This window comes from Solanum tuberosum, unplaced genomic scaffold (genome assembly GCF_000226075.1).
Source record: "Solanum tuberosum cultivar DM 1-3 516 R44 unplaced genomic scaffold, SolTub_3.0 scf00085, whole genome shotgun sequence".
Taxonomy (NCBI): domain Eukaryota; kingdom Viridiplantae; phylum Streptophyta; class Magnoliopsida; order Solanales; family Solanaceae; genus Solanum; species Solanum tuberosum.
The window spans coordinates 267,456-279,543 of record NW_006239014.1 but is presented as its reverse complement, the minus strand read 5'-3'; the positions used below and the strand labels follow the sequence as shown (position 1 = coordinate 279,543).

The window sequence follows — 12,088 nt, the reverse complement described above, 5'->3', positions numbered from 1 at the left end:
CAATTTTACGGCAATAATATAAATATATATTTGTCGTTATATTCAATATTCTATATAAATGTTGCTAAAAACTTTATCGACTCTAAATGTAATAATATTAACTTAATTATTATTGAATGTTGTTACGGCAATAAATATTGACGCTAATTTTTTTTATTACGACTAAATATCTCTTTTGTTATAGTGTATAATATAATTCATGTTAAATTCAAAGCTTAAAACTCTAGCTTTCAGTATGAGTAATTTGTTCCTCTGGTAGTAGTGGTGACATATTAAACTAATTAAAAGTCTAGTCCCTTATATTCTGTACATTATTTTAAATTAAAAGAAGGCCTTATTGTGAGGCTAGTCCTTCAAGTAAATATAATTCATAAATCTAACCATCTTTTACTCAAATTATCAACTCTTTTGATGTTTAGAAGCAAAGTATATTAATATTATTCTCTTTTAAAAAATATTTATCTCCGAGCTCCAATAAAGGTGAAACAAACCAACAAATTACGGAAGTATCACAATTCACGAGTGCAAATTTGCCCTACTTTCGGTTATGTTTTTCACGGAAGTACTCTTGTTAAATTTACTTTTTGGCCCATCGGACAAAATTAATTACAAGCGCTAGATATTAATTATATATATATATCATTTGTATATTTATGTATATAATAGAAAATAATATTTATACCTAAGATACAAAATAAATATATTTGCCATATAGTATTTGTTAGTGCGGCCGAAAGGGTAATTATATTTGTAGCTTAAAAATGGGGCACATTTCTTCGTAAAACTAGATATTTTATGTAGTATATATTTTCTAAAATTAGTATAATATTATTTGTTAATACTCATGCTATAATAAGGATAAATGGTGCACTTGGTTGAAGATTAAATTATTTACCAAAAGAATTAAGGATCAATTTCCACTCAACATATTTTTTCCTTCTCTTTTCAGAAATACATCCATATTCTAGAAATCCTAAATTCGTCTTTGATTATAAAAAAAATAAAAATAAAAACAAAAATAGTGGTAGCAAACGTAAAGTGAAAGCATAAAGAGTTGTGGTGATCTGGCGAAATAAATTAGTAGATAAACTGTGTAGACTTTAGCATGTGAAGTCCCATTATTGTGAGGGGCAACAAAAGCAAAATCACTTGTTTTCTTTTAATTTGTCCCCCAACAATTAATTGAATCCATGCCTTGACAGGTAGTCCTCAATGATTAACTCCTCATATGTATCACTCATATTGTTTTTTTAATATGTTAATCGATAATATATGGAAAATGCGTATCCCATTCAGAAGATCACTCAGATTTCGCGAACCACTGCCGAATTTATTTCAATTTAATTGAATCGGTATATCAATACCGATGTTGAGAATGCTCAATATCATGCCTTAAAGAGGTCTTGAACCTCCACTCTCTTTAGCACGAGATTTTGAGTCTAGCGAGTCTACCATTTCACCAACAAAACATATTGATGAGATTTTCAATTATGCACTTTATCTTTACATGATTATTGCCTTACCAGGGGTATTTATTGATATAATTATATAAATATCAAAACAAATAAGTTGTAGTTATTTCCATCTTTACTTCCACTCCTCCAAAAAGTTATTCCCATCTTTGCTTGTACTCCTCTATTTCTTGAGTTGTAGAATTACATTTTACAAACGTAAGCGAAGGGTGGGTGGCAAGTTGGGAAAAGGAGAGACAAAACAAAGGAAAATGTGGCATTAACTAATCATGTAATATGTTATATGTGTTATCTTTTTCATCGTGTCAACTTTTGGATTTGTTTAGCATATCTGAGATTGTATTATTTTTGGAACCAAAAGAGAAAAAAAAGTCTGATGCCATCAATAATCTTTTCAGTGTAATAATTGTCTAAGTAAACTTTTAAAAAGTGAAGTGGTATCCTATATATAGAACTATAGGAAGCGAGGGATATGTACTTTGCGTTTGATAATCAGTTTGCACCCACTATCAAAAAATGAGTTGGTTGAAATGGAAGGACTCTCCGTCTCCATTTATACGACACACTTTTCTTATTTGACAAATGTTTAATAACACTATCAATATTCCACTTATTTTGCAAAAAGTCCAAAAAAGTACTCTTCTATTTAAAATAAAAATTTATGGGTCGTAATGAAACTTTACAAAGCATTTTCATATTTCTTAAATTTTATACTCAATCAAATTATATCACATAAATTAAAATTAAAAAGTAGTAGGAGTAATTATTTTGGCACTAGATCGACTTGTAGTTGCATGCCAATTGTGATGGCAACTGAAATTAAAGTGGAGTAGATTTCATTGGTCACGCGAATAATCCGCGTGACAGGGAGGGCCATTATACCCGATTCCCCTTCTTCCGCGTTAAACCGCGTGATCCTCCCCTATAAATTCCACAATACACCCAATTAACTAACAACTAGAAAAAATTAATCTCCCCCAACATGGCAAAGCTTACGGCGAGGATGAAGGAAGTCGAGAAAGTATTCCGAAAATTCGACACCAACGGCGACGGAAAAATCTCTCTATTGGAGCTCGACGAAGTTTTGAAGGCTCTCGGCACTAAAACGACGCCGGACGAGGCAAAGCGAATGATGTTAGAGGTTGATACCGACGGTGATGGTTTCATCGACTTGGAAGAATTCGCTGCGTTTCACTGTCCCGTTGAAGGCTCTAACAGTAAGGATCTCCGTGACGCTTTCGATTTGTATGATAAGGATAAGAACGGGAAGATTTCGGCTGCGGAGTTGCACTCTGTTATGAAAGGCATTGGAGAGAAGTGTTCGCTTAAGGATTGCCGGCGTATGATCAGTTCCGTTGATGTCGACGGCGATGGAAGTGTTAATTTTGAGGAGTTTAAGAAGATGATGACTAAAGCTTAATGGTAGGCGTTTAATTGAACTGATTTCGTACGTAGATTAGTAGATAAATATGTTCGTTTCGTTTGACTGATTTCGCCATATATATGTGGGTGAAAGTGTTAATAGGAATTCGATTTACCAAGTTGAATAATCGAATATCAATCATCCTTGATTCAAAAACGCGTATTAGATCTGTTTGCTTTGCGCATTGGATATTTTTCTATTCTGTTGCTGCTGCTCGTTCTTTTGTCGGTTGGTTTACCGTACTTTTCAAATTGCATAAATGTCAATTCCCGACTTCCACATCTTAAACCATAACCATGATTAGTGTTAGGCGAGAAGGTTTGCACGCAAATCATATTAATCCACGGAGCCTATATTTTATGTATTTTTAATTTTATATTATTTAGAAATTTTTTAAATAATTTTGCAATTCAATTTAAATAAATTAACAATATAGAAAAAATATTAGTATATTATTATTTGAAAAAGATAACAATACAAAAAATGATAATAATAACTTAGATAATCTTTAAAATAAAATCATCCCCCATCTTCATATCTATTAGTTTTAAAAAAAAATTATGATAACATAAAATATAAATATCATTACACATTTGCACCAATAATAATAATAAAAATTCATAGCAAAACTACATTTTAAAAAAAAAATGAGACATCCAAAATTCTAGATTGCACTATGAATCTACACCATTAATTTGCGCTAGAGTATTTTTCGCCTTAGCTTAAAACTTGTTCCAAAAACGCCTTATAAACATGGTTGCTAGCCTGTTCGCGAAGAGTTCCTTGAATTGTGGCCTGACCTCTTAGTTTTTGAGTAGAATTAATGTGTTTGGCCATGCGAATTTCTTACTTTTTCTTTATGGAATTGAACAATTTTTTACCAAAGTTCTCAATAAACACTTTTTTCATTTCAAATTTTTAAAAAAAAGATGAAAATAACTTCAATTAATACTCATTGTCATACACAACTCAATTTTTCAAATATTATTATTAATTTAAAAATAAAAAATATTTTTTTCAAATTTTACAATGAAATCGAACCAAAGTAAGCAACAACAACAAAAGTACGCAAAATATATTTCAAATTATATTGTCACCTTTTCGCCTACATGTGACGTAAAAAAGATTCTACTCTAGAGCTAAAGAAACTAGAATATTCTACCAGTCAATTAATTTATGTTTGACCACTAAGGAAAAATAATTGTGTACGAGTAAATTATATTAAAGGATATAATAAATTGCCATATTAAGGTTATTCAATTAAATTTATTATCTTGGTGTTACAACTTTTCCTTTACATAGACGGATACTCACAAGTCCGCAGGGTTGGAATTTGAATCATTTATAATTTATATCTCAACCTATCAAATATTAATAGATTTGATCGATGAATCCCCGACCAACGATGCACTGATCGGAACACAACCTTTTGATGGAACGCCCAAGCGATCTGCTCTTCACAACGAGCTAGCAATTTATATGAGTTGGGGTAAATGACAAATTACCCAAAATCGAGTGATTATCTAAACTTCTAATTCTCTTGACTAAGCCTACATGCAAGTAACGAAGATCATACTTGTAATAGCATGAAATGAAACAATCTTATCATTTTCATTAATATCGCAATTTCTTACTAATACTAATAAAAACAATATAGTATACACATATAAATTACATATATCAAGGCAGTATAAGAAAATATGAGATCTGTAACGAAAGAATCCATTACAAAGTTTGTGTTTGTGGCAAAATTCGAACCATCATAAAACCGAAAAAAAAAACCATTACAAAATTATGACGGGCTTGTCTTTCATCTTTCATAAATGGTTCATAAAAAATGTGTTTTCTCTAGTAGCGGACTATACATTTTTTGGTAAATTATGCTAGCTATATCTATAATATCATTCAGTTTTAAATACACCCTTGTATTTCAAAATCAAATACTACTTGCATACCATACTATAAACAGGGGCGGACCCACATGCAGCCGTTCGGATGCTCGAGCACTCATTAACCTCGATGTAAAACTGTTTATATATATAGCAATTTATTTAAAATCTGAATATATTAAATGTCCAACACCCAATGAACAAATCTCCTGATGGATGTATTGGTCTAATAGTGAGTTTGAAGGCTTTGTTTTAGAGGAGGTCAAAGGGTTCTATTCTTGCTTTGAACACATTTTCTAATTCTCTTTTCCTCCCAATATAAACTCTCCTTTTCTTTTCTTTTTTTCTTTTTTTATACTTAGCTTTTAGTCATAATTTCATTTACTTTATATGAAATTCTCGTGACATGATAAAATTAAAAAGTCATATTCAATCACTTTTCTTATTTTACTTGAGAAATTTTTGGCCATAAATCCTTCAAGCAAATTTTCCCCCCTAAAAAACAGAACGTTTTTTGTTTTTGTTTTTATAATGCTATTAATCTTATTTTTTCTCATTAATGTTTTAAACATCGCATTTAAATAACTATGCACCTATACTATGTGATTTATAATAATTTATAGTAAAAGAAGTCAGCACTCACAAGCCGAAAATCCTAGATCCGCCACTGACTATAAAGTAAAGTCATGCACATTCTTATTTCCTTTATAAAAATAGTTCATGTATGGACAAAGTTTCCCTTATACCTCTCTTTATTTCTTAAAAATCAATTTTCTTTATATCCCACTTTAATTTGCCCTGCAAGAAAACCTTTCATCTAGATTCTAGTCCTAAGTTTTGTTGGTTTATTTAGTCCTAAATTTGAATCATTTTTAATACTTAACATTTTTGATCCAATAGGTGGAAGAGTGAACAAATTAGGTGAAAGGAGTATTGACAAATTGCAATTTTCCAAACCTCATCGCTTGCATTGCTTTTTGGCTCATATCCAAATCCTCTAGGTCTATTCTTTGCCAGAATGGATAGCAAAAAATATATGATTTATAGCAAAACAATTTATTTTTATAAAATCAGACACCCAAAATTCTAGACTGCACTATGAATCTACAACTTTAATTTGCGCTAGAGTATTTTTCGCCTTACCTTAAAACTTGTTCCAAAAACGCCTTTATAAATACTGATCATGCTTGAAGATTGAAGTAAATTGTTTTATAAGTAAATCATTCGTGATGTGGACATGATTGCTAGCCTGTTCGCGAAGAGTTCCTTGAATTGTGGCCTGACCTCTTAGTATTTGAGTAGATGTGAATTTCTTACTTTTACTTTATGGAATTGAACAATTTTTTTACCAAAGTTCTCAATAATTTAAAAAGTAATAAAAAGTGTTTTCACTTTATTCATTTCAAATTATTTTTATTTTAAAAAGATGAAAATAACTTCAATGCATATTCATGGTCATACACAATTCAATTTTCAAACATTATTTTTTAATTTAAAAATAGAAATTACTTTTTTCAAATTTTACAAAGAAATCGAACCAAAGTAAGCAGCAACAACAAAAGTAAGCAATATATATTTCAAATCGTCACCTTTTCGCCTATATGTGATGTAAAAAAGATTTTTAGTCTAGTGTTAAAGAAACTAGAATATCCTACCAGTCAATTAATTTATGTTTGACCACTAAGGAAAAATAATTGTGTATGAGTAAATTGTATTAAAGGATATAATAAACTGCTCTATTAAGGTTATTCAATTAAGTTTATCACCTTGATGTTACAACATTTCCTTTACATCGATTTGATCATTTATAATTTATATCTCAACCTATCAAATATCAATAGATTTGATCGATGAAGCCCCGACCAACGATGCACTGATCGGAACACAACCTTTTGATGGAACGCCCAAAGGGATCTGCTCTTCACAACGAGCTGGCAATTTATGTGAGTTGGGGTGAATGACAAATTACCCAAACGCGAGTGATTAACCAAACTTCTAACTCTCTTGACTGAGCCTACATTCAAGTAACGAAGTTCATACTTGTAATAGCATGAAACAATCTTATCATTTTCATTGATATCGCAATTTCTTACTAAAACTAATAAAAACAATATAGTATAGGCATATAAACTACATATATCAAGGCAGTATAAGAAAATATGAAATCTGTAACGGAAGAATCCATTACAAAGTTTGTGTTTGTGGCAAAATTCGAACCATCATAAAACCGTAAAAAAAAAAAAAAAAAAAAAAACCATTACAAAATTATGACGGACTTGTCGTTCATCTTGCATGAATGGTCCATCAAAAAAATGTGTTTTCTCTAGTAGCGCGCTATACATTTTTTGGTAAATTACGCTAGTTATATCTATAATATCACTCAGTTTTAGATACACCCTTGTAATTCAAAATCAAATACTACTTGCATAGTATAAATTAAAGTCATGCACATTCTTATTTCCTTTATAAAATAGTTCATATTGTTGGGTACTGAAGGTGATTAGGGCGTCATGCGGAAGCTTATAATTTGCAAATCATATGGTTGATAAATCAGATAACAAAAACTTATACTAAAAATCAAAATAGTATTATATCAAAACTAATATAAAGAAAAACATTGAAACTTTAGAGAGAATAAATCTCCCCATAACAAAACTCTTAAACGACTACATTGTGGATGTTTATTGTTTTTTGTGTTAGAAGAAACAAACCTATATTTATAGAGTCCTAAAACCTTTCCTACTAGAAAAGGAGAGAATAAACCAAATATAAAATAATATTATATTTTCCTTTCAAGAAAAGTAAAAACATTTATGGTAATGTTTTGTTTTTTCTTTAAGGAAAAATAAATCTTAAATTATGGTAAGAAAATCAGGGCAAAACCCTAACACATATATGGACAAAGTTTCCCTTATACCCCTCTTTATTTCTTAAAAAATCAATTTTCTTAATCCCACTTTAATTTGCCCTGCAAGAAAACCTTTCATCTAGATTCTAGTCCTAAGTTTTGTTGGTTTATCTAGTCCTAAATTTGAATCACTTTTAATAGTAACATTTTTTATCCAATAGGTAGAAGAATGAGCAAATTAGGTGAAAGGAGCAATAACAAATTGCAATTTTCCAAACCTCGTCGCTTGCATTGCTTTTTGGCTCATATTCAAATCCTCCAGGTCTATTCTTTGCCAGAATGGAAACAGAACAATGATTTATACATATTGCTGAAGGAACTATTGGGAGCCACATTTTAGACCAACTTCTGGTCAGAGACAGAGTAAAGCTACGCATAACATTTGAATACATTTTGGAAGCACCTATGGTTTTTGTGTGATGAATGGTACATCTCTATCTTTAACCAAAGATTTCGAGGTTCAAGTGCTGAAAATAATAAAGTCATGATAGGGAGGCGTTCTGTCCTTAATGGGCACGCAACACGACTCTCTTCAAAGCGGATACCAAACACTAGTGAGAACTGACAAGCCAAAAACAATACAGAAATACAATAGATTTGAGTAATCAGATTATCAGAGGCAGATTTTGTTGTCAGCATGTAAGCAACAACAACAACAAAAGGATAAGTTCATTTAATATTCATATAGATAAATACAGAATCTAGCTTTTCTCACAATATAAGCTGGAACTAAATTAGCTAGGAACGTCTATCCATTGCAACTGGAGTTGTATTTCACCACACTCAACATTCCTCAATCTAAGAAACACATTTTGGACAACCTTACCATTTTCATACACAATACAGCTTTCTTCTGAATAGCAATTCTGCCGGTTAGGCATTATTCTGGAAAGTATGACTCCATTGGGGATGTTCTTAAAGCGCGTCATCCTTACTGCATCTATAAATGGTACAACGTCAAGTTCTGCATCGCCCATTTTATCATCGTAAGAAAATGTATCCTTGTCATAAACTTGCTGCAGTGACAGGAATAGCAACACAATATAAGCTACTGAATTAAATTGTGAAGGTCATCTTTAAGTAGGTGTGTCAAATAGCGCGATTGAATTTAGGCGGATCAAATAGTCAGAGTTAATAAATGGGCGGATCAAATCGGTTTATTTCCCTACACGTAGCGACACTTGATGAATATGAATTATAACTAGAACAAGGCAGTTGAACTTATTGTTTAATTTCCTCTTGATAAATCAAAGTATATTTAAATTAATTTCATAATTTAACAACATGAAGAAAATTAAATTACCAGCTTGATTGGGAGAATAGGTTCAGAAATACATAGCGTTAAATCTTCATTCCATTCGGGATTAACATTCTTCTTCACCACTCGAGTCTTCAATTTCTGGTTCCAATAATATCAAACACAAAATTAACGAAACAGTTCAGCAACTCCCACCACAATTTGAATGACAATTTTTTGTATAAACTGAAAATGGTCAACAATTACATAAATCTCCGCCCACACACACACACAAGCAACAAAACGAGAGATACGATAAACAAGCTTTGTTTTCTCAAATCCTGATTTTATAATTAAAAATAACACAGAGAAATCTGAGGTTACGCAATTTTGAATAAAGAAAAAGAGAAATGAGGTGAAACTGAAAGAGTGAAGAAGAGAAGGGGGAAATTACCTGTTTGCCCATGGTAACAACAACATATGGATCACTGCTTCTTAAGTCTCTAATGGCCAAATTGATGCCTCTGATGATACGAACTCTCAGAAGACCCAACTGATTCTCCATGTAATCCTTTAAAACTTTTAGTGATTGATTTTGCAGAAGTGGGTAGCTTTATAGTTAAAACCTTGGAAGGGTATAGGCAGGGGAGTGGGTCTACAGAATTGCAAAAGTTTGAAAAATAGAAAGTGTACACCAGAAAGGAATGACGAAGATGTCAAGAAACATCTAGAACGTTACCCCTCAATATCTCTGAGTTAGTTTTACTAAATACGAAACAACTTTTGTTGATATGATGGAGGTTCAAACCCACAATTTTAGCAGTATTTTTACGTTTTCTTTCTTTCACTAAGACATCAATCAATTTTGTTAGAAGGTTCATAAATTAAGTAGGCGTTTAGCCATGCGATATCATATCACGATATGGAATCGTGAGATGGAATCAACGTTTAGGCATGCGATTTCATGCTGAGTCCATCTCATGATTCCATTTCATGATATGGAATACCATATTCTCCAAAAATCATGATATGAAATTATATGGGAATTCCATATCATGATTTGATATTTTTTAAACACAAAAAATTGATCCACAAGTTTATATTTTGTTAAAACAACCCCACGGACTTTTGGAGCTTGGAAAAATAGATTCAAAATATTGAAACAAGGCATGAACCATTATGATATTGACACACAAGTGAAAATTGTCATAACTTGTGCAGTGTTACATAATTATTTGCGAAAAGGAGTAATGAAATATTTATGGCCTATGATCATGAAAATATAGTTGCGGATGATATTGACCAAAAAATGGCTCAAAGTAACAATGTTAGTTGTCTTCTCGGTCACATGATCGAGAAATGTAAGTTCAACGTGAGGAGATTGTCCGTATACAAATAGCTTTGTAATAATTTATTATGCGATTTTATAAATTTTTGCTTATTTGGTAAGATTGAATAAACAATTGGGGTTATTTTAATAGTTTTACAACTTATGGAATTCTTATGAGTATGAGAAAATATATAACACAAAAATTCCATATTGCATGTCCAAACAAAACTTCAATTTCATCTCATGATTACATATTATGATACCATGTCATGATTTCATATCGCATGGCTAAACGGGCCCTAATATATATATATATATATAAGGTCTACAGAAAAATTATTAGGTTCGCCCGAACAATAATAAGTTATATTTTATGTGTTGGAATTAATTTAAGAACTTATTAACACTTTTAATTAGGAAAAGTTCTTTAAGCTTACGTCTCAAAAGAAAAACGCGTCTCACCTAAGCATACATCCAAAATGATACATCTATGTCACATGATATTTTCAGCTCCACAATTCGTCTCAATGTGGTTTCACTATACTCCGCCCAAAACTCACCCCAAAATTGCCTTGTATCAACACCAACATATTTTATATTAAAAAATGACCAATAAATCAAGTCAAATTCATAAGTATATGAGAATAGCGCAAAAAAGACAATTAGCATCGCGTCAGTCAATATGCGACAAATTTAACATGCAATGTTTCTTTAACAAACATATTTATGGAGGACTAAATAGTAAATAGGGTCTCTTTAAATTTGGACCCTCTCTTTCCTACCCTTTTTCCTCTTCCTTTTATTCCTTACTTCATCATTGCTTTCCATTTCAAATTTTTTTTTTAAAATAAAGATGGTATTCAAGTTAATTTGGGTAGATCAATTCGTTAATTATTTAAATTTTTGCCTTATTGATAATAATATTTTAATTTATTCAAAAGCAGCATATGGATGCGAGATTGTAATGACAAATTTTTTTAGGGGTGAACAATTACCCTTTTCAACATATACTTATACTACAAAATAGAAAAGTGACCACTATGTTGCAATTAAAGAAACATGAGACGTGGACAAACGAAAGGATCAAAATGTTTTTGATGTCATTATAATTCAGGAAATCATACAAAGAAAATGGATGATATATAATTTCCTTAACAGTCAGAAGTTAAGTCATTGGTATAGGGTTACATATCCACAAGCAAAAGTCTAATTAAGAAATCCACCAAAAGGTGAGTTCAGACATCACAATCTTGTGTATGGATGGAGCACTCCTGATCCCATGCATATATAGTCAGTTAGAAGTTTAGAACACACTATATTACTCTTATTTAGAAATGAGACTTAGAAGGACTAACACTGCATTATTACTCTTGTACAACATGCATAGAATTTTGTACATTAACTTTTGACTGCATTAAATTAGTTGTACAACGTGCAAAAAGAATTGTACATTAACTTTTATAAATGACAATTACAAGGACTAACTATTGCAATTATTATTATTACTCATTACTTACAAGGACTAACATTGCAATTATTATTATTACTCATTACACCTCATTAGAATTGTTATTATTACTCATTTGGCTCCTTATTAGAGTTGACACTTTAAAGCACGAACACGGCACTACCATGTTGTACACAAAGCATTTCAAATTGTACTATAAAATTAATTGTGCCTCATTAATTGTACACGTGCCTTTCTACATATACAACAACCCACATGAAGAATTAATTTTCTGACAATTTTGGTTATATTTTTCTTTAAAATAATTATTGCCTCAATTTTTATTTTTATTTTTAACATTTATTTTTTATTTTAAAAGATT

General features: G+C 31.0%; 2 protein-coding genes across 3 annotated transcripts; one reads left to right on the top strand and one right to left on the bottom strand.

The window, feature by feature from the left end:
* Positions 1 to 2,415: 2,415 nt before the first annotated feature.
* On the top strand, positions 2,416 to 3,084 carry LOC102598816 (probable calcium-binding protein CML18). Its single transcript, XM_006346832.2, has one exon. The coding sequence runs from the start codon at positions 2,455 to 2,457 to the stop codon at positions 2,890 to 2,892; it is 438 nt and encodes a 145-aa protein (XP_006346894.1). The 5' UTR covers positions 2,416 to 2,454; the 3' UTR covers positions 2,893 to 3,084.
* A 5,170-nt stretch (positions 3,085 to 8,254) lies between these two features.
* LOC102598270 (protein C2-DOMAIN ABA-RELATED 2-like) lies at positions 8,255 to 9,666 on the bottom strand. 2 transcript variants are annotated; one of them, XM_006346830.2, is made up of 3 exons: positions 9,384 to 9,659; positions 8,996 to 9,091; positions 8,255 to 8,708 (listed from the first exon to the last, which is right to left on the bottom strand). In XM_006346830.2, exons 1-3 carry the CDS (start codon positions 9,492 to 9,494, stop codon positions 8,427 to 8,429), a joined length of 489 nt encoding a protein of 162 aa, XP_006346892.1. In that variant the 5' UTR covers positions 9,495 to 9,659; the 3' UTR covers positions 8,255 to 8,426. The 2 variants fall into 2 exon arrangements, with proteins under 2 accessions (XP_006346892.1, XP_006346893.1); XM_006346831.2 differs by lacking the exon at positions 8,996 to 9,091 and having other exon boundaries at positions 9,384 to 9,666.
* Between the last annotated feature and the right edge of the window lie 2,422 nt (positions 9,667 to 12,088).